This window comes from Alosa sapidissima, chromosome 10 (genome assembly GCF_018492685.1).
Source record: "Alosa sapidissima isolate fAloSap1 chromosome 10, fAloSap1.pri, whole genome shotgun sequence".
Taxonomy (NCBI): Eukaryota; Metazoa; Chordata; class Actinopteri; order Clupeiformes; family Clupeidae; genus Alosa; species Alosa sapidissima.
In genome coordinates, this window is record NC_055966.1 from 21,231,274 (window position 1) to 21,253,360 (window position 22,087).

Here is a 22,087-nt window from a genome sequence, read left to right on the forward strand (position 1 = left end):
ATTACCACAAGTGATAGGCTATGGCTGTTTTTTATGTCAAACATACAACTTATGTATAAGTTGCTTGTTGATCCCACAGTTCATATTGCATGAAATTAGACTAGGCCTACTGACCATATTAAGTGGTAATATATTCTGGAGACAGTGATTGATATTCTGGATAGTGTCCCAACATATATGTTCTATTCAGCTCTTTTCTGTATGGCATTTGTAATTGTCTTATTTCTTTAGTGGGGAATGAGGTGAGTCTGTCCTACACCCTATCCTGGTGTCCCTCTATTTACAGTGTGGTTGCTTGGGAAACAGCTTTTTTCTTTTCCAAGGAAAGTTTGTCCTCTTTCTCTCCCTAGTTTCTATAACAGGTATTTCGTCTGTGGCCCTTGTGTAGTTAGCCCTTTTTGTTCAAAGGCTGTGATTATGTGAGTGGTGGAGATGTCTGTATGGTTGAGGCTTTGAGAAAGAGGGTTGCTTTTGTGGAGAGAGAGAGAGAGAGAGAGAGAGAGAGAGAGAGAGAGAGAGAGAGAGAGAGAGCAAGTCTGAGAACAGACCCAGACTCTTCCTGTTGTTATAATGGATGTGGAAAATGCTGGAGGTAGTGTAGTAGTGTATGGAACACTGTCAGAAGAAAAGTAAGTATATATTGTTGTCATATAATGAACTTATAATTGTTAGTTTATTTGAATCACAGTCCAGAATCTTCCATTTTTAAGGCTTTTTTGCCTTTATTCAGATAGGATAGTAAAGAGTGGGAGAGGTCTGGGATTGGGAAATGACTGCGGGTTGGATTCGAAGCCGGGTCCCCATGGGCACCTGACCCCGAATGGATGCAGCAGCCACTTGCACCTCAGCTCCTCAGAATCTTCTATCTTTAAGGCATACTAATCTAAATATTTTAAAAAATCACACAGAGAAAGAATAAGAACACCAGTCAAGAAAGGTTTTAATGAAGTTGATTTGACATATGATGATTTAGACTTGTTAAATAACTTGACCTAATATGCCTAGGAATTTAAGAGCAGGACCATGTGTCTGCTGGGTGAAGGATATCCTCTTCTCTGCCAATGGAGTGCTGATTTGCGCAAGTAAACATAGCCTTGCTGTAGCCCAGTTGAGAACATTTAAAAGCCCAGGATCTCAAAAACAATACAGCAAACAATTGTTAAACTGTATAAGTGTATATATACTCTTTTGATCCCGTGAGGGAAATTTGGTCACTGCATTTATCCCAATCCGTGAATTAGTGAAACGCACACAGTGAACACACAGTGAGGTGAAGCACACGCTAATCCCGACGCAGTGAGCTGCCTGCTACAGAGGCGCTCGGGGAGCAGTGAGGGGTTTGGTGCCTTGATCAAGGGCAGTGGTGGACGAAGTACACAAATCCTGTGGTGAAAGTAGAGATACACATGGTTAAATGTTACTCCAGTAAAAGTAGAAGTCCTCTTTTTACATTTCCACTTGAGTGGAAGTACAAAAGTACTTGCCTTCAAATGTACTTAAGTATCGAAAGTAAAAGTCCTGAAATGTAATACGGCTAATACAGTACAGTTCCATTTACTATTGTTGAAAAGATTCTGCACAGACATAGGCATTCATTGAGCCTTTCTTCTTCATTCAAGGACAAAATCAACTAAGAATTGTTGTATGTAGAAAGAACTAAAAACAAACTAATGTGAGATCTTATCTTAGATATTTCAAAGTAACCACTTTTTGCTTTGCTGAATGCTTTACACTTTCGGACCAAATCAAGACGTTCCCTTTTGTGTTTGTGATAGTGTTAGATTGTCTGTCATTGTATATCTATCTGTCATTGACTATCATCATTTGCTCGATGGCGTCATGAGGCTACTGTAGTTATGGTAACATCAATGTTGTGAAAAGGGGTCAACAAGGTACAGTAAATAGTGGATATAACAATAACATAGCTTAGGCAAGACCATTATTTAAAGCCTATAGCTCACTTAATGGAAAATACACATGTATTTGGACAGTCTTTTTTCCAAAAGGAACTTCAGCTGTACTTCAGCTGTCACAAAATATAGTGGAGTAAAAAGTAAGATATTTGACCTAGAAATGTACTGGAGTAAAAGTAAAAAGTTTAACAAAATGGAAATACTCAAGTAAAGTACAGATACATGAAAAAGTGACTTAAGTACAGTAATTGAGTAAATGTACTCAAGTAATGTCCGCCACTGCTCAAGGGCACTTCAGCCATTCCTACTGGTCGGGGTTCGAACCGGCAACCCTCCGGTTACAAGTCCGAAGCGCTAACCAGTAGGCCACGGCTGCAAATTAAATTTTTGACTGCTCTCAATATATTTGCTTTACACTTGGTATATGGGCTTATAGGACGCCTTGGAAATCCTTATCAGACTAAGTGGTTTGTGCTAACAAAGAAGAGCTTAATGTAAGCAAAACGGCAGGTAGGTATTCACATGATTAAGACAGACATATAATGCAGCCAATAAACAGAGATCTGAAAGGTATAACAATGCATCACTAATTAAGCAATGCAGAGATATTTCTTCAAACAGCAGGCAATGCATATCAAGAAATATGTGTTTATCAGCAATATGCTACATTTCTGCATTGAGGAAAACACCAACGCTATACTGTGGCGCTGGATGTCATAAGAAAACACAGAGATGAAACGGTCTTACAGATTGCCCACTCTGCCTAGCCCCCATGCTCCTCTCCCTTTCTCTCCTCTTTTCATTTTCTCTGACTGTCTGGCCACAGTGATCGACCTGCTGGCACTCCAGGACCACAAGCAGACAGTGGCAGCGGTGGAGAAGGTGTCCGGAGCCATGAGGACCCTCAGTGACATCTATGTGGCCTCTACCCTCCGTCTGCCACCCAAGCTGGGTGGTGTGCTGCTGGGTTTCTACAACAAGCAGGACAACAAGAAGTTCTTGGAGATTGCCATCATGGGCAAGATCAACAAAGGTTGTTACAAAATGTTTTGTTTTCCAGAAGCCTTTGGTGTATCAAGCAGTCTGAAGTTTTGATTACAGCCCTAACCCTTACCTAGACAAAAACACTTTCCTATTTATTTAGATATACATATTCCTTTAAAGTTAAATTAAAGGTGATGGTGATCCAACAGCAAACTAGAAGGTATTTTGTAATCATATCCCTCCTTTATTTTGGCCATCTATCTTAACATCCATGTTGGTATACATCCTAAGTGGCATGTGTAATGCTTTTCACAGTCTTGGTGCGCTATGTGAGGCAGGATGGCAAGCTTCACACTGTCAATCTCCAGAATGCTAATCTGGCTGATGGAAGGACCCACTCCATTATTTTAAGGGTCGGGGGCCTTCGCCGAGAAAACCTGCACCTGGAGCTCTACGTAGACTGTCGACTGGCTGACTCAGGCCAACGCCTTCCCCAGCTAGTGTCCCTGCCTTCTAATCCAGAATTAGTGGATATTCGCAATGGCCACAAGGCCTATGCAAGACTACAGGTGAGCTGCTTACCTCAGATTTAGATGCTGTACTTTTATAGATGATATCTTGGATTTTTGAAAGAGTGCGTCATCAAGAGTGCATTAACTTGCTAAGGTCATTAGAATGACATCTTGATTCAGCTAAAGAGGTTACTCTTTTGCAACATGACTGGCATTTTGTTTCCCATGAAATACTACCAGTCATGACCCTGCAGTCGAGGTCATTGGATTTGGTAATCTGATCTGATCTACTGAATCTGAATTTGTTTCAGGGTGCAGTGGAGTCTTTGAAAGTGGCACTAGGGGGCAGTGTGGCCAAAGCAGGAGCTCTCACAGACTGCCCCTTCCAAGGGGACTCCTCATCCTACAACATAGGTAGCACAGCTCTCATCCTGCGTGTGCATGACTACAATACAAAACAGGCTGACGTGTGTGTGTGTCTGACATTAGGGGCTATAATTGTCTTTCAATTACTGCTATTAGTCCCTTGTTAGAGGACTAATAAATAGGCAATTCCACGCAAAACTGTCACGTCCATAACGCTAACACAATGCCAAGGTATGGTATGATGTGAATGATGATTACTTGAAATTTGAGCATTCACTCTTCTTGGTTGTAGAACTTACATGAAAAACTTTTTACATGATCATTTGTGCATCATACAAATACCACGGCATTTAGTTGGCGTTATGGACGTGACAGTTTTGCGTGGAATTACCCAAATATAATATAATATAATATAATATAATATAATATAATATAATATAATAAACTGCTCAAAAAAAATAAGTGAACACTTACAGTTGAAACCTTCCACCCTTTTCTCCATTCTCAAAGTACATTCACAGAATGTCTGACAGTTCTTGCAAAATAAAACACACGCCTCAAAAGTTTTACTTGTGCTCCAAACAGTGTCAGAGTACCGATTCAGTGTATGATTGAAGTGTTCCCTTAATTTTTTTGAGCAGTATATAAAACCAGACTTTTACTCATCATGATAATAATATTTGTTTTTATCTATGTGGAGTAAATGGAGAGATGGGGTCTATACTCGGTAAGTGAACTTAGTAGTGTTTTGTTTTTGATAGTGTTTTTTTGTCTTGTCACATTCTTTTCAGTGAACATAACAGTAACCTCGATCTGACTGAATTGTTTGTCATGTTGTCAATTGTCATGTCTGGTGATTTTTAAGGTGACCACACAAAAGCTCTGATTGGGCAGCTGATTATTTTTAATCAAATCCTGGGAGAACTGAGAGAGGACATCAGGGAACAGGTGTGTGTTTTTCACTCTCTCTCTCTCTCTCTCTGTATGTGTGTATGTGTGTGTGTGTGTGTGTGTTAGCAGTGGCGGCGCCAGAGATTTGTTTCTGCAGGTGCTGGGGGAGCTTGGCTTTTTACCGAGGGTGCCCCCCCCCCACCCCACCCATTTTCTTAAAAGTGTCTGTCATCTGTTTACATGTTAGCTCTCTCCATGAAAAGCACTGTACAAATCGACTGTATTTTTATTATTACTACTCCAGCGAAAGTGAAATTAATGTTTAAAAGCGGTGTGATCACCATAGGCTATTTGCTATGACATTTACCTCTGTCACAACAAATCGTGATGGCAATTAAACTTTTTAACTTACAATACAACAGCCTAATTTCGAGTAGACTAGGTGTGACCCATGTCTGTATCACTGGGCTATTAATGCATGATAGGCCTAATAGCCTATATATTTTGTAAGGAAATGTAAAAGACAGATTAGACAGAACTAGCTACGCTCAAATTCAAAATAAACTTTTGAAGCCTACCTCAATAAAGCACAAAGCATGGCAAAGGGAATATATCTGTGTTGCATATACCAGCTTAACTAGTGTCAATTCAAATACCTGTTATTTCCACTCTTTTGGATTAGACTAGCCCGTTTCTATGCTGGACAGCAAGAATCTGCTTCGTTTGTTGTTTTACATTGTTTGTTGTTTCTATCCACGTTATCTCCAGTGGTTCAGTTTCACTTGCGCAGATGCACACACACATTGAATGAGTGCTCACATCACTATCCCCTAATTTGTTTGATAACACTAAATTAAGAAATATTTCCTAGTCTGGAAAATATTTACTCTCCTTTTCATTCGGTCTGCGGTTTCATACCATTCAATTGTGCTGCAAATTATCTGCCGACCAGCAATCTCCTCATTAAGGAGGCCCTAACACTGCAGAACATGGACAGAGAAATAGATAGATAGATAGATAGATACTTTATTGATCCTCAAGGGGAAATTCAAGAAATAAAATTGAAAATCATGCTCTGGGAACAGAACACAGTTGCATGTCCAGTGTATTGATGCGTCTGTCTTCACAGAAAATGACAAGTGTCTTGGTGCGGTTAAAGGGACACCAGGCAACGTTTTCGTGTTAATTAATCATCTTCGTAAGTCGGTATATGGTTAAATGACTCATTATGGGGCGAATGAAGGCTCTCTCGCCCGCCCCTACTGCCTGTTGGAAGAATATCCCACTTGCAAGTTCGGTGTATCCTACCCGCCAACCGAAGCAGGATCAGTTTACAGCACAGAGGCAGGCTAAATGCACGCTAGAGATTGTTGCAAACGTGCGTATAATGGCAGAGCCGGCAAAGAAGCAGCGAAAACCCTTGACGGAAGACGCAAAGAAAAGGAAAAGAGCTTCAGACCGAGCGAGGGGGAGTTTCGTAGAGAAAAAGCAGCAGGCTTGACTGGTGTCCCTTTAAATATTTTTTAAATTAGATATAAACTATTATTTTCTTGGGGGTGCTATGGCGAATCCAGGGGGAGCTATAAGACCACCTAGCGCCCCCTGAAGGCGAGGGGTCATCCTGCTATCTGTGAGATGGCATGTAGGGTAAATAAAAATGGGCATGCAGAGACTCAGAAAAACTCTCTCATTTATTTGTAGGTGAAAGAAATGTCTCTGATCAGAAACACTATTTTGGAATGCCAAGTATGTGGTAAGTGATGCTCCCCTCCACTATTGGCCTGTCAGTTATCAGTGGCCAGGCCAGTTGATAGTCCAGCTATGGGTGTTATGCTATGCTCATTTGTCTGTCGGTTCATCGTAAGGTTTCCATGAACCCCGCTCGCGATGCTCCCCGAACCCCTGCTTCAAAGGGGTGAGCTGCATGGAGACTGTGGAGTACCCCGGGTACCGCTGTGGGCCCTGTCCAGAAGGCATGCATGGAAATGGAACCCACTGCCAAGACATTGATGAGGTGGGCAAACTGCACAACACTTATCTGTCTTTTTTTTAACATGGTCTTGATTGTATGGTAGTCCTTTTGCAGATTTGCACCTGCTGTCATCCCACCTGACTTGAGAGAGTCTTATCTGCTTCACTGATTAATAAATGACACCTTCGTCTTTTCCTTTTCTCTATTTCTCCTCCATCCCTCACTCTCTCCCTCTCTTCAATGCTCTCAGTGTTTCCTAGTTCAGCCTTGCTACTCCAGGGGCGCGTGCGTGAACACGGCCAAAGGCTTCACCTGTGAGCCCTGCCCCCCTGGCCTCTGGGGGCCACCCCTTATGGGGGTTGGCGTGGAGTTCGCCAAAAGTCACAAACAGGTTCTGTCTCTCTTTCTTGCAGTACAATGAAAGTGTCCTCACAAAACAGTAGTGACCGGTGTGATGACAATGTTGGAAAATGAACGTTCTAAAGAATTTCTGGGTTCATTCAGAGCCGTGCGTGTGTGCATGTGTGTGTGCGTGCATGTACATGTAGGTGTGTGTGTGTGTGTGTGTGTGTGTATGTATGTACGTACTGTGTGAGTGTGTGTGTATGTATGGGTGTAAGCGTGTAGTTCTGTGTTACAACATGGAATTTTAGATCCTTACATTGTTGCGGAACATAATCTTTTGTTAGAATGTTCAAATGTCCAAAAAAAAAAAGATTCAAATCTTTATACCAAGGTATACCAAAGAATTTTTTGTATACTTGTGTAGCAGTGCTTATTGTTGCTGTTTAGAACTACAGGTACAATTATTTTCAAAGTTGTGACAAAAAAGTAAATATTTATTAAATCATTTTTTCACTAATATTAATATCATTCTTCATCACCAGGAATGTGTGGATATTGATGAGTGTTTTGAGATCAGCAACGCCTGTACACCCAACTCTGTTTGCACAAATACTATTGTAAGTATTTCATCAAATAAGTCTGGTGTTCCTAATACACATACATACCCTATGCATACTGCGGTCACAACATTAGTTTAGATGATGCAAGTTACAACATTTGATTGGATGGTTGGATAAATGGATCTTTGCACTCTTTCTCTCTCTATCCCCATACCCCTCTTTCTATCTATCTTCCTGCCCCCCCCCCCCCCCCCCCCCTCTGTTGTGGTGTGCCAGGGCTCCTACATGTGTGGAGGCTGTAAAGTTGGCTATATGGGTAACCAGACCGCAGGCTGCCACCCACGGAGGTCATGTGCTGCCCTCAACTTCAACCCCTGCGACGTCAACGCCCACTGTGTCATCGAGAGGAATGGAGAGGTGTCCTGCGCGGTGAGATCGAGTTCTCAGCCCTGCAGTACAGCTGTATAAAATGACACAAAAACAGATTTATATGGGTATATGGATATTTTACTCTGAGAGAGTCAAGTTCCTCACTGGAATTCCACATCTCTGTCTGAATTTGCCAGAGAGTGTGCAGCAGGACCCTCTTTTTTTAACGTGTTGATTGGTTGGCATTAGTGTATGGTTCACTCCAAACCTTCAAGTCCATTTCCCCCCCCCTTACCACTCATACACGATGAACAGTTGTATGAATTTGTATGAAAGTATTTTGGGCCCAGTATTGTGGACCTTTAATTGTTGCAACATTTATCACATCTGGTCACTGTTGTTTGTGATGAAATATGATATTGTGTAATATGTTTTTTCTCTCTTTGGTTATAGTGTAATGTTGGCTGGGCTGGCAATGGAAATACTTGTGGAAAAGACACTGACATTGATGGGTACCCTGACCGCTCTCTGCCCTGCATGGACAATGACAAGCACTGTAAACAGGTCAGCTGAGATTTACCTTCACCAATGCCTATTAAGAAGCTGATGTCAAACTCAGACACAGTTAATTATGTAAGGGATAACGGCCGCCGAGGTGTCCTGTTTTACGGAATTAATGGACGAGGGCGAGGGGCAAAAAACTCCCCGACGCCCAGCGGAGGGGAGTTGCCTCCGCCCGAGTCCATTAATTCCGTATAACTGGATACACCTCGAAGGCTGTTATCCCGCTTATCACCCGGTTCCCACTGTAAAGCAAGGAAACACGTGGTTCCATTTAAAAAGAAGCTCACTAGTTCAGCTTGTTGTACAACTTTCGTTGGCCCAGTTAGCTTGTTTACAGTTGATTCCGAAGCCTGCAACCAAAGATTCTAGAGCGCTGCAACCGTCGTCCTACTATGGTTGTTATAGTTACCATTCATAAGCATTGATATGGAACGGTGTCCTGTTATTCAGAATTAATAGCCACCCCACCAGCCAATCAGAAAAGAGTATTTCTTCTCTCCGGGTGATAAATAGATGTAAATGTATTGGGGAATAGGAAGGCAATCAGCACTCATCAGGAAAGTGCACTTTTGACAACAGTCACAGTGTTATGCACCACAAAAATACAACTTTAGGCAAATGCTTGAGTGATTCGATATACTACATATCGATATATACATATCAATATATACTATATAGATCGATATGTATATATACTATCCATATTGAATCACTTACAGTATATATACGATTTACCCAGTTTTAAATGCATTCAGATGGATGACTTTGATAACAGGAAATATTGAAATGAATTGGACATATACTGTTTGTTTCTGGTGCAGGACAACTGTATATACACACCAAACTCAGGCCAAGAGGATGCAGACAATGACGGGATCGGGGACCAGTGTGATGAGGATGCAGATGGAGATGGAATCAAGAATGTGGAGGTAAGCTTGTGACCATTACTGATGAATATGTTTGTTTGATGTACTTAATATTGTTGAGTTAAAAGTACAATATGTTGTTGTACTACTTAGTACTTAGTAGTGCAAAGCACAGTGCATATGTGTATGTATGTGGCCTGCATTGTATAGAAACAAGAAATAACTATTCAATATGTCAACATTCTTTTAGACAATATACTGTTATGTCTAATGCTTCTGGACAGGACATTTTGACCAGACATTGGTGTTACTGAAAAAACTTCACACAGACAAAGGAATCACAATGTTACAATCCATAGGAAAGTTATGTATAACTAAAAATGTAATGCCAGAGGAATTACAGTAGTGGATGGAAAGCTGCTGGCTTAATGTTGGTGGGAGATTCCTGAAAAAAAAAAAAACATTGAATCACTTAATTTTTGGGTTCATACAAACCCTTGTACCCTTGTTCTTGAGATATAACACTCAAGGTGTTTTTGACCTTGACATTTGACCTTTGACCTCCAACATCAATTCACTTCATTTTTGAGTCCATACAAACACTCATACCAAATGTCAGGCATGTATGTCAAGGCATTCTTGAGATATCGCGCTCAGAGTATTCATGGACTTGACCTTTGACCTTTGACCTCCAACATCAATTCACTTCATCTTTGAGTCCATACAAACACTTGTACCAAATTTGAAGCATACTGTATCAAGCCAAATCAAGGAAATATAATGCACAAAGCATGAGATATGGCTGACTTTTATTTTGACAAACGGGAAATACTTAAACAGGATATGTAGTTCAGGGAGAGCCAGATTGTATGCTAAGAAGCTGAGACAGTTGGATTCACAGGTGACATCTGTGCCAGTGTTCTGATTAACCGGGAACTACTCTGGGAGCTTTAACGAGCGCAGCTGGCTTTAGGCCATTATGACATCACAGCCTCCATTCAAGTCAATAGGGGGAAAAGCTTTTTAACATTTTTAATCCCCTATTTCTCAAAAAGTATAAACTTTAAAAAAAATATGAAATAATAACTCTCTTGTCCAACTCCAGACATACACAACAGTTATTTCAACATGTCTGTACGTCAAGCAGTTAAAGTTGCATTCATTCTTAAAAAGGTAAAAAGAAAACGTTATAAGAAGCCAGGAGATTTCAAGATAGTGGATTCCATCCACTGTAACGAAATGGTTTTACTGTACAGTACTAACCGCCATAATTAATAATTAATGATTTAGTTACAAAGATGTTATACTTACTTTATCATTTCATTTTATAACTATATTGCATCACACTTTGACACTATTGTTAGTACAATATACACCATTACCATATGAACACATTTTATTGTGTTAACTTGTTTATGTCAAATTAATCAGTTTTACAAATCCAAAATATATTATATTTTTGGTACACTTTTCAATTGAAGTACCGGTACTTCATTTATTTCATTGATTCACATAGTTAAACATTGTATCATTGTATTTCTGAGATGAGAGGACTTAGTTTTCAAGGGGTTGCAGGAGTAAAGGAGAAGCACCATTTGTTTTCTTCATTTAGTAGGCTGCAACACTATGCAGTGGTAATGTTGGCCTTGGGTCTAGTTGATTTAGCAATACTACAACATGTCTATCGCAATAACCAATTGATAGCATTGCATTTAAATATGCACTTCTACCTCCTCATGAGGGCCTGTCTGTGATGATTACCGTTTTCTACAGTAAGAGCTGTGAGGAGGGAGCCGCAAGTTAAGGTCATCTCCCATGCCCAGCTGCACAGTCGCACCACCAGAGAGATAGTACAAGTCTGTGGCATCTGTGGCACATGTTCCATCCACATGACTTGGTTCTCATCTTAAACTTGCTCATCTTGCGTTTTACTAAGTTATCGAGGACTGTGAATCTAAGGGTAGTAGATTTCCTTAACTGGAGCTGTAAAAAACCCTGAAATGCTGCTGTAGGCCTGTCCAACATTAGTAATGATTTCACTGAAGACCAAATTCAGATCAGTGTTCCCAGAGTCTGTGTATCAAGAGACCATCTGAAAAGGCCACCTTCGGTTGTTCTGCAATCTCTTTCTTTACACTCTTTATCCCTGTCTCAGTGGCCACCAGGCTGTCTTTCACTGCTGTCAGATCAGCCCCTTGAACACCGTTCTCTTCTTTCAGATCCTCCATCTCTGCCTCACTAGTGTCGAGTCTGGTCGTCAGCACTAACAGCTCAGTCTGTTGGGCTGCATTTCCTTGTTTTAGACTCTCCACCTCAGGCTCACTTGTCTCCAGTCTGGTCCTCAGTACTGAGAGCTCAGCCTGTTGTGCTGAACTTGCCTTGATCAGGTTTGATCAAGGCAAGTATATACAGTTACTTCGTTCTCTCTCTTCAGATCCTCCACCTCAGTATTCATGGGTGTCAGCTCTGCCTCTTGTGCTGCATTCTGTAGTAGATCTTCAACCTCTGCCTCTATTAAATATTTCTTGATTTTCATGCGTGTTTTTAGCCTAGAAATCTAGACGCGCCCCTAGCGGCAGCGAATTACATTTGCTGCCAGGGCTAGTCTAGCAACTCTCCGTTGGCTTGTGAGCTCCAGAAATCGAAACTTAATCAGGCCAATGAAATTGTGTATAGAGTCGTTAGGTGGGCTTAACATAATGATTGATGGCAGAGTTGCAACGGTTTGGCTTGAATTCCCTGCTACTTGAAAACAAATAAGATGGATGTTGCTTCTGGCGAACAGTGTGACACGAGTTAAGCTTTTATTAAGTTGGCAAACGTTTGAACTAGCCAACTAGCTCCGCTGGTGGGAAACGCATGGGACACATAGCGCTGCCGCTGTCCTATTGCGTGCAGAGGGAATTTGAAAGACAACTGATTATCCCGCCCCTCGGACTGAGCACTGCGAACGGTGAGTGTCCAGACCCTACATTTTAATGTGGGTCTGGCTCGCCAGGCTAGCGTGTTTTGATACCTTAAATTAAAAAATCATATTTGTAACTCGTATATTGATTTTTACAAATATAGATGTGCATTTGTAAAACCGAAAATTTCATTTGTGAAATATGATTCTGCATTTGTGGATCACCAGCACACGCATTCTTCACTTTCCAAAGCTACAGAGACGTTCTTTGCATGAAAGTCGCACAAATCCACATGTGAAAAAATCATATTTGTAACTTGTAAATTCGTTTTCACAAGTGTAGATGTGTATTTGTAAATGAAATGTCATTTGTAAAACTGAAAATTGCCTTTGTGAAATCTAATTTTGCATTTGTGGATCACCAGCACACGCAGTTTTCGTTTTCGCATTTGTGGATCAGCACACGTTTTTGAGACAATCTTTGCACAGAGGAGCCACCCAGATCCACAAAGCCTACCTCTAATTCGCCTGCTGTAAGACTTTCTAATCCAGTAGATGGCAGTGTTGTTCTATGGGACTCGTAACACACAGAGCTAGCGAACCTAGTTCTTAAATGTAACAAGTTATGCCTTTTACAACAAGCTTTTTGATGGAAAAGTGGTGTTTAATTTTCATAGTCTTTGTTTAGTGAACGCATAAAACCGTCAGTTTGTAAGCGAAATCAAGAATTACGATCTTTGAGTTTGTTTATCGTTACCTAGTAACCGAGGCTCTGTTCTAGAATCTTTGGTTAAAACCTAAGTAATTTCATGATAAATGATCATTTCATAATCATAATCATAAAAGTTTGCGAGGAGTTAGTTGCAGAAATAAGGGGTTGAGGGAACTTATTAGGCGTCTTTTTTTCACATAGTAGTTGACAACATTATGCAGCGGTCATATGATCCACCGCTATGTGGTATGTCAAGTTAAAGCTAAATCATTCTATTTTCTAGCATATCTAAGTAGGCCTATAGAAATCACACACAGCCAGCTGGTTGTCATGTATTAACAATTTTCTCAACATTTCTTTTTCTGTAAATATTATTATTTACATCCTCATTTGTGTAGGACAACTGTCGGCTGGTAGCCAACAAAGACCAACAAAACTCAGACACAGATTCCTTCGGTGATGCTTGTGACAACTGCCCCAACGTCCCCAACATCGAACAGAAGGACACAGATGGCAACGGAGAAGGGGATGCATGTGACAATGACATTGATGGCGATGGTACGATCACTTCTGAACAAACCAATACTTTGTATTAGTTTCCTGGCCTTTATGTCTGTATAAGTCCAAATCATGATATCCCTTTCTTGTTACAGGCATCCCTAATGTACTAGACAACTGTCCAAAAGTGCCCAATCCCATGCAAACGGATCGAGATCGGGATGGGGTGGGTGATGCTTGTGACAGCTGTCCCGAAGTCAGTAACCCCATGCAGGTAAGAGCAATGCTGAAGATGATAAAAACAATGCATTTATAAAGTCATTTTATCTCTCTACCGCAGGCCAGTGGATTTTCCATGACACCAGTTAGCAAACTTTGCAATGTGAGGCAGATGAAGAATCACAGACCTTTGGGCAAGATACCTACAATGGATCAGTATTTTCTGACATCAGTGGTAGTGGTATAAGTTGTGGAGACCGGCTTTATTTTTGCAGATAGTCAAATCAAGTCAAGTCAAGTCAGTTTTATTTATATAGTGCTTTTTTGTATGCACAGAGTGCAACTTAAAACACTCATAGATAGGACAGTTAAGGGTGACAGGGTATGAGTGGGAGACAGAGATGGGGGTGGTGTTGGGAAATTGGATAATTATTGATGGAATCATGGACGATCCTTCGAATGTCTAAATATAAATTACCTATGGCACTGTGTAATTCTGTTTGTCAGCTCTGCTTTCCTTTTATATTCAAATGACAAAAATCTAGTGAATTAACAGATATTTGTTTATGTATTTTTAGTTGTATATAATATTAAAGGATGTTCCCCCTGTGACTGATATCTCGATTCTCTCTTCTTGCAGACTGACATTGACAATGACCTGGTGGGCGATGTGTGTGACACCAATCAGGACAGGTCAGTGTTTACAGGACCTCACACACTCCAGAGCCCACACTCATGCAGCTGTCTAGTGCCACACATGCACACACACACACACACACACACCCGCAAACACACATGCTCTCTCACACACACACACACACACCCGCAAACACACACTCTCTCTCTCTCTCTCTCACACACACACACACACCTTTCGGCCTCCTTGAATATATGTAGTGTCCCCTCTAGACTATTGCATGTCTATTAATGTCGTGGCTAAATGTGTTGGTACACTTACAGATTATTGACAGAATACTTTTCTATTTCTATTTTTTCTCATGTATACCTGCATGCCTTCGGTATGTAATAGTACAGCAAAAGCAGTTTGGCATACATTTTACATGGATATTTTTAAAGTACCCAGACTGATTTGTTAAAGGTGATAAATTATTGGATTATAGTGATATATAAACAGATGTATTTGATCTTGTATTCAGTCATTCAGCTTAATTAGATGGAGAAAAGTAGTCACTCTGCAGTTTGGTATCACTATGTGCACCTAAATCAACATGGACCAGAGGAGTCAAAGGAAAAAGTTGCTTGAGGGGATCAGAAAGAAAATTATAGACAAGCATCTTAAAGGTAAAGGCTATCGGAACATCTCCAAGCAGCATGGTGTTCTGGTCACTATAGTTGCACATGTTTTTAACAAGTTTACATGTAAGGTGCATGGGACTGTAACCAACCTCACTGGATGTGTCTGCAAGAGGATAGTTGACCTTGGACTGAATGGAAGGATAGTGCAAATTGGAAGACAAAGTGCCAAAGTAAACTTCCAAGGTGAACAACACCAAGGTGGATGTACATCAGTGTCTGATCACACCATCTGTCACTTTTTAGACAGCAGTGGGCTCCTTGGAGTACTCCAATGAAAGAAAAGCTTAAAAAGCCAGACTGGAATTGGCTAAAATGAGTATTGTCAAGTTCCAACCCTTCTGAGATGTCCTTTGGACTGATGAGATGAAACTTGGAGCTTTTTAGAAAAGTGACCTCAGCAGCTCTGTAAAAAAATAAAAAATAAAAAACTGAAAGAAAAGAACACCATTCCTATTTTGAAAAAATGGAGGAGGATATGATATTGGTTGCTTTGGAAAGAGTTAAAACATGCAGTCTGTAGAAGGCACCCTTCAACCTTGAGATGGCTGGAGCAGTTTGTTCAGAAAGAGTAGCCGAAACTACCTGTTGACAGATGGCAGAAGTCTCATTCAGAGCCACAGAAAGTGTTTGTTGGAAGTGATTGCCTCAGGTGAAGGGTACCATCATTTTTGTCAATTCCATTTTAATGTTGTATTATATAATAATAATATATATAATATAATATTTCAAATATTCTGCTGAATGGAAGTGTAATTAGCATCAAACATGGTATAAACAAGGATGAATGTTGATGACTTACTTCAGAGATATATTGAAGATGGGTACCAACAATTTCAGCCTTGACTGTAATTCTAGTAAGTTACAGTGTGGAAATACTGCAATGTACTTAAGGTGCTTCCATTTAGAATAATCTGGCGCCCCCTATTGGCAGATAGGGATGTGATTGTAGTGTTTGAAATGCATAATCACCAAATGAAGTTGGTAATGGCCTATATAATGAACAGAAAAGTTAAGCCTGATGTTTCATTTTTTCACTCAGTTATTTAATTTCTCAAAATATACATCAGTGAGAGGCTTTCAAAACCGAGAACTACATATTGTTATATAACACTGCATAGACATAGAGATAGATACTTAATTTATCTCAAGGGAAATGTAGGCATCCAGTAGCTTATATGACACATACAAAATTGTTTTAATGTAATGTAATTTGATAATGATAACAAACCTTGGCCGCCAACCAAACACACACACACACACACACACACACACACACACTTCATACAACTCCCAGCATGCACCTGCAACATACCACGCACAACATACCAAGCACATACAACATAACACACATACAACATAACACACATACAAGAAAAACACTCACAACACTAAAGATGACAAATACACTGGTGAGATGATACTATCCAACAAATTTCAAATTCACTGTGGTGCAGTATACAATTGGAAATGATGAGTGATCAGATGTTCTAGTAGGAACAGTGAACAGTACAAAATAGTTAGCAGTGGAAGACTAGAATTACGATACCAAATATAAAATACAAAACGCTAAAATGCCATTGCCAAATTCAAAATGCAGGAAATTAACAAATACAATTATAACGATACAGAACAGCCCTAATCAATGGAGAAGCTCTAATCCTGTTTCAACCATCCTGTTTTCAATTACAGTGATGGAGATGGCCATCAGGACTCACGTGACAACTGTCCAGACATCCCAAACAGCTCTCAGTTAGACTCGGACAACGACGGCCTCGGAGATGACTGTGATGACGATGATGATAACGATGGCATTCCTGATGTGGGTGGTCGCGGTCCAGATAACTGTCGTCTAATACCTAACCCCAACCAGAAAGACTCTGATGGTGACTGGTATTTTATTTTAAGATAAAAGAGTGCATATAGCGATACATGTAAACTGTATTATCCACTGTAGTTCTGGGTGGTGTCATAGGGTTAAACATCTTTGATCTGTCTTTTATAAATTCTTTCTGACTAACAAATTGTGTAAATTATACAAATTGTTCTACATTACTCTTGAACACGGGGGTTAATTTCTCTGTTGTGTCTTCACAGGTAATGGTATTGGTGACGTGTGTGAAAATGACTTTGACAACGACTCTGTGTTGGATCTGGTGGACGTGTGCCCAGAAAGTGCTGAGGTCACACTGACAGACTTCAGAGCTTATCAGACAGTCATTCTTGACCCAGAAGGTGACGCTCAAATTGACCCCAACTGGGTTGTGCTTAACCAGGTATGTTTTCTTCTGACACTGAAACTTGGAGCTGATGATAATGGTTTGCTTTATGTTCAAGGTCTCTATTTTGACAATCAAAAACACGGCGCAAAGATTATTTTTATCGCGAAGCAAAGTTTATTCCTATCTTACAGTTAGTCAGTGGAGAATTTTGCGCCATGCGCTTCACTTTTATTAAGCCTTGTGCAGAAGATGTGGTCTGGCGCATGATCAAAAATATCTTACACCCTCTAAAAATCACTATGCCACTGACCAAAAAAAACCTGGTCTATACCGAAAGGCGCATGTAAAGCACAGCTGAAGATGCACTGTCACAAGATGTAAGCAGCAATTCCTCTGCAGAGTAAATGTCCTTGAGATTTTTATTCAGTCATTCGAACATTATTGGTATAAGTGTTGCTTTTTTCAGGCTATGTTTTCGATGGAAACCGTCAATAGTGAAAGTAATTAACTGTTTTGTCGTTGACTATGAGACCACGGTGAAGGTGGTTTCACTTTGCTTATGCGTTCAAATAATAGAGTGCAGAGGCGTTTAGGCTATTCTCTGCTAGTCACAAACAGGTTTTAGTAAAGCATGGTTTAGTGGAATACCTGTTCCATACGGTCTCGCCTGCAAGCAGATTCCTTCAAATGCGCAGCTGCCCGCTGACTATCAAAATAATGATGCACTGTTTGAAGTTGTGCTGCTTGGTGTTAAAGGGAATGACGGATGTCTATGCTTTCAAATTTGGCTAAAATTTGATTGACATAAATGGGCAAAGTCTAAAGTCACTTCTGTATTTATACTGTATAATCATACATATTCGCCCAGCAATGAGAATTGTGTTTGGTCCATGCATGAGTTAAACTTAAGAATTGTCTATCATTCAGATTAGGGTCCAGTGTATTATATAATAATTAGGGTCCAGTGTATTATATAATAACAAGGCACTTAACCCCAAGTTGCTCCGGGGACAGTGGCCCTTGTGATATAATTGACATTTAAGTCGCTTTGGATAAAAAGCGTCTGCTAAATGAATAAATGTAAATGTAGGTATTGCACCCAGTGATGTGTGCTTTTATCACAATTTAACTAGGGTATGGAGATTGTCCAGACTATGAATAGTGACCCCGGATTGGCAGTGGGTAAGTTGACATTTACAGTTTGAGAAAAAAATGCTGAAAAGCTTTTTGTCTTACAAAAACATATCTCCTCATCTTTTTCCACTCACAGGATACACTGCTTTCAATGGGGTGGATTTTGAAGGCACATTCCACGTCAACACAGTGACTGATGACGACTATGCAGGCTTCATCTTTGGATACCAGGACTCATCTAGCTTCTATGTGGTGATGTGGAAACAGACTGAGCAGACGTATTGGCAGTCTGTTCCATTCAGGGCCATGGCAGAGCCTGGACTGCAGCTCAAAGTAGGTGGACTGCCAGATACAGTGAAGTATGCCTCATTAGGATGTCATGATAGTACCATCCCTTATGTATGTGTGTCATGGTTATGGGATTTGGCAGACGCTTTTGTTCAAAGCGACAAAATGTATGTATGATGCTATGTAGAAAATAAGCATACATAATAAAATAAAAATACTCATATTAATATATGGTTACACTTTACTTGACAGTATCGACATAAGAGTGACATGACACTGTCATGAACGTGTCTTAAACAAGTCATAAACGTTTGACATAACGCTTCTGTTATTAAGTGACATTCGGTTTTGTCATAACAAATTAGGGTTAGGATTAGGGTTAGAGTTAGGGTTCATGTGTCATTACAGTGTCATGTGTTCATGACAATGTCATGTCACTCTTATGTTGATACTGTCAAGTAAAGTGTTACCTAATATACACCAAAAGGTATAGTGGTCAATAATCAAGAGGTACATTTTATGTTATATTATTTTACACACAAAGTAGCATTGGAGTATAATAAGTAGCCTAACAGTATGGGATGAAATGGGAGTCAAGTCATTCTTTCCTTCCTAAAGTAATTCTACTACAATTCAAACCTACTGGACGGGCTATCTACTATATCATTAGCAATTTAAGTTGTTTGGACTTGCTTTGTTTTTGGCAGGCAGTGAAATCTCGCACCGGTCCTGGCGAATACCTGAGAAATGCTCTGTGGCACGCAGGTGACACTGAAGGGGAAGTGAAGTTGTTGTGGCAGGACCCACGGAACGTGGGCTGGAGCGACAAGACCTCCTACCGCTGGCACCTCAGCCACAGGCCCCAGGTGGGCTACATCAGGTGAGCCCGGGGCACTCCCATCATGCACTGCGGCCAGACAGCTCTACTGGAGGTTCTTGGAGCTTACGGCCTGTAACCATGTGACACTGAAAGCCAAACTGAAGCGGAAAATTTGCATTAATGAGGGGGGGGGGGGCATTATGCTGCAACAATACGCCACACCAGGGTTGTGCACAATTCAAATTGCAATTCTGCTTCCTGTTTGCTACCTTAATTGAAATGCAAGTGAAATTCAAGAATTGAATTGGAATTTAAGAGCCAGTTTCAATTAAATTCTGGAATTTTGCACAACCCTGGCTTCCACTATAATCAATGCAATTGGTAACAGCAGACGTGCGATCAGTCTTCCATTCTATTTTGCGCCCTGCATACACTCTGCTTTGGTTGTGTTCTCAGTGGTGCCCGGCCGATAGATTTCCAGTTTGCTTATGCCTTTATTAGACCTCACTGTGTATCCCCAATAGTACTACTTTGGAGACTAGTACCACTTTGAATTCAGCTGGGCTTGTATGGTCTAGCAGAGAGTATGTGCATGCACAGAGGACAAAAAGCCTCCAAAAGAATGTCTGCTGAGTGTTCCTGGGGTTTGAGCTTGGAATGCTACAAGAGCACCTCTACATTCAAGGTTTTGTGATGGGAAAGGGGAAAGGAAAGGACATTGTGTGTGTGTGTGTGTGTGTGTGTGTGTGTGTTTGGTTGGTTGGTTGGTTGGGGGGGGGGGGCAAGGTTCGTTATCATTATCGTTTCTGTAAAAAAAAAAAACATCTCTGAATCTCTGTGACTTTACAGAGAGTGGGCCCCCCTAGCCTTTCATTGTTCTGGTTGCCATGCCAATGAAATCCTTGGCAAGAATTTGCTGGATGCCTGTTGATATGCAGATCCAGAAGAAAGTATAGAGGTCTGGCAGGAAGGGCGGGATCGAGTGTGATTGAAAGGAACACAGTGAAACTGATGAAGAAACACAAGAGAATTATTAAAAATATATTTATATAATATCGTAAAACTTTCAAAATGAATGGGATACCTTATGTCTGCACACAGCATTAATAATGTGTCTGTCTGTCTTCTATTCAGACATTTGACCACATATCAGACTTACAGTAAGAGGAATTAAACCATTACAACTGAATACTTCATAAAACACTTTATTAGCTTTGACACAAATTACAGTTTCTGTGTTGGAATAGGGTAAGGGAGCCTCTCCCCATGGGGAGAGCCAGGTCTTTGTTTGTCTTGGAGGCCCATTCAAACACCAACAGAGAGACACCTGCTTTGTATTCTGGGCAGACTGGTGAATAGACGACTCACTGCACTTGAGCTCGGGCTACTTTCTCCCATTGCGTCATCGCCCAGTGAATACAGTAGGCATGCCCATTTACTTCTGTAGTCCCCAGCTTTCCCCTTTTAGTCCCCAGAAATAATAATAATAATAATAATAATAATAATAATAATAATTCTAAAGATGAGATAAAATAGAAAAAATAAACATGAACCTGAGTTAAAAATGTTATTTACTTGATTTGCCACATTAAAATAAGTAGCATATAATTGTTTTAAGATGAAAATCAAAGTAAAAAAAACACACATTTACTGAAGGATGTAAAATGACTGAGCAACAGTCAAGTGTAAAAGGATCTAGAATGTGACACATTGCATGCATTCCTCTTAATGGCACTGTAGGTGGAGGTGACTTTTTGACTGGTTTCATTATTGCTGCATTCTAGATTGAGACTCTATTTATTGTTGTGTTCTAGAGTGAGACTCTTTGAGGGGACGGAGATGGTGGCCGATTCAAATGTGGTCGTTGACACCACTATGCGAGGTGGTAGACTGGGAGTCTTCTGCTTCTCCCAAGAGAACATCATTTGGTCGAACCTGCGTTATCGCTGTAATGGTATGGATAACTCAAAATAACACATTCACAAACCTAATTCTGTACATGCCAAAAAATATGCTCCTCTAATATAATGTTTTAAAGGTTTAAATATTCAGAAATAAATAATACTCTCTCTAATCTCTTTCTATGTGTTTCACTAGACACTATTCCAGAAGACTTCAACCGTCACCGCGAAAGCTCCATGACGCACATTCATGTGTGAGGATAGGGCTAGTGATGGTCTGCCAGTGTGTGAGGCAGTAAGATGGCCCCCAGGTCCAGCACCGACACCAGCACACATGGTCTGCACAGCATCAACAGGGCCTGTATACCAACTACTGCGAGTGTGAGGGCCTGCTTTCTTTAAGAGGGGGTGGACTTTCAGAGATTAGCCACTACCAACATACTCCCCATCACACTGGACTGAAAAACAAAATGGCATCATCATAGGGCAGTGGTGAGGATAAATAAAGACAATCTTGAGCGGTGATGAATTGACATTAAGATGAGGATGAGGCTATTGTGCTGAGGTGAAAAAGTCACTGTCCTTGCTCATTGGGTGATGATGATGATGAATACCAGTCACATTTTTGAGAGTTCTGTGTACAGTCATTACAGGAATAAAGGGATTACAGATGGGAATGTGCTGTTTTGGAAATGTTTTTAAACCTTTCATCGGAAGAGAGAACAACAGAAA

At 40.5% G+C, this 22,087-nt stretch overlaps 2 protein-coding genes across 4 annotated transcripts in view; both read left to right on the forward strand.

Moving 5' to 3' along the window:
* mtx1a (metaxin 1a) overlaps positions 1–7,216 on the forward strand; it is a 24,801-nt gene extending 17,585 nt beyond the window's left edge. Inside the window, exon 9 of the mRNA XM_042106524.1 lies at positions 7,187–7,216. The gene's annotated coding sequence lies outside the window, so the exon portion shown is untranslated. The remainder of the gene's footprint in view (positions 1–7,186) is intronic.
* The window catches only part of thbs3a (thrombospondin 3a), a 23,123-nt gene extending 1,091 nt beyond the window's left edge, over positions 1–22,032 (forward strand). For 2 of the 3 annotated variants that reach the window (XM_042106519.1, XM_042106518.1), the window contains exons 3-24: positions 2,740–2,946; positions 3,213–3,466; positions 3,721–3,823; positions 4,476–4,502; positions 4,641–4,723; positions 6,368–6,419; positions 6,532–6,680; positions 6,889–7,029; positions 7,526–7,600; positions 7,820–7,972; positions 8,366–8,476; positions 9,298–9,405; positions 13,358–13,517; positions 13,613–13,731; positions 14,317–14,369; positions 16,683–16,876; positions 17,088–17,266; positions 18,346–18,394; positions 18,483–18,679; positions 19,342–19,514; positions 21,269–21,408; positions 21,552–22,032. In XM_042106519.1, the coding sequence (XP_041962453.1) occupies positions 2,740–2,946; positions 3,213–3,466; positions 3,721–3,823; positions 4,476–4,502; positions 4,641–4,723; positions 6,368–6,419; positions 6,532–6,680; positions 6,889–7,029; positions 7,526–7,600; positions 7,820–7,972; positions 8,366–8,476; positions 9,298–9,405; positions 13,358–13,517; positions 13,613–13,731; positions 14,317–14,369; positions 16,683–16,876; positions 17,088–17,266; positions 18,346–18,394; positions 18,483–18,679; positions 19,342–19,514; positions 21,269–21,408; positions 21,552–21,613 (2,789 nt within the window). In that variant the 3' untranslated portion in view covers positions 21,614–22,032. Of the gene's footprint in view, positions 1–2,226; positions 2,947–3,212; positions 3,467–3,720; positions 3,824–4,475; positions 4,503–4,640; positions 4,724–6,367; positions 6,420–6,531; positions 6,681–6,888; positions 7,030–7,525; positions 7,601–7,819; positions 7,973–8,365; positions 8,477–9,297; positions 9,406–13,357; positions 13,518–13,612; positions 13,732–14,316; positions 14,370–16,682; positions 16,877–17,087; positions 17,267–18,345; positions 18,395–18,482; positions 18,680–19,341; positions 19,515–21,268; positions 21,409–21,551 lie in introns of those variants that run through there. The other variant, XM_042106517.1, reaches the window with a different exon arrangement.
* Positions 22,033–22,087: the final 55 nt, after the last annotated feature.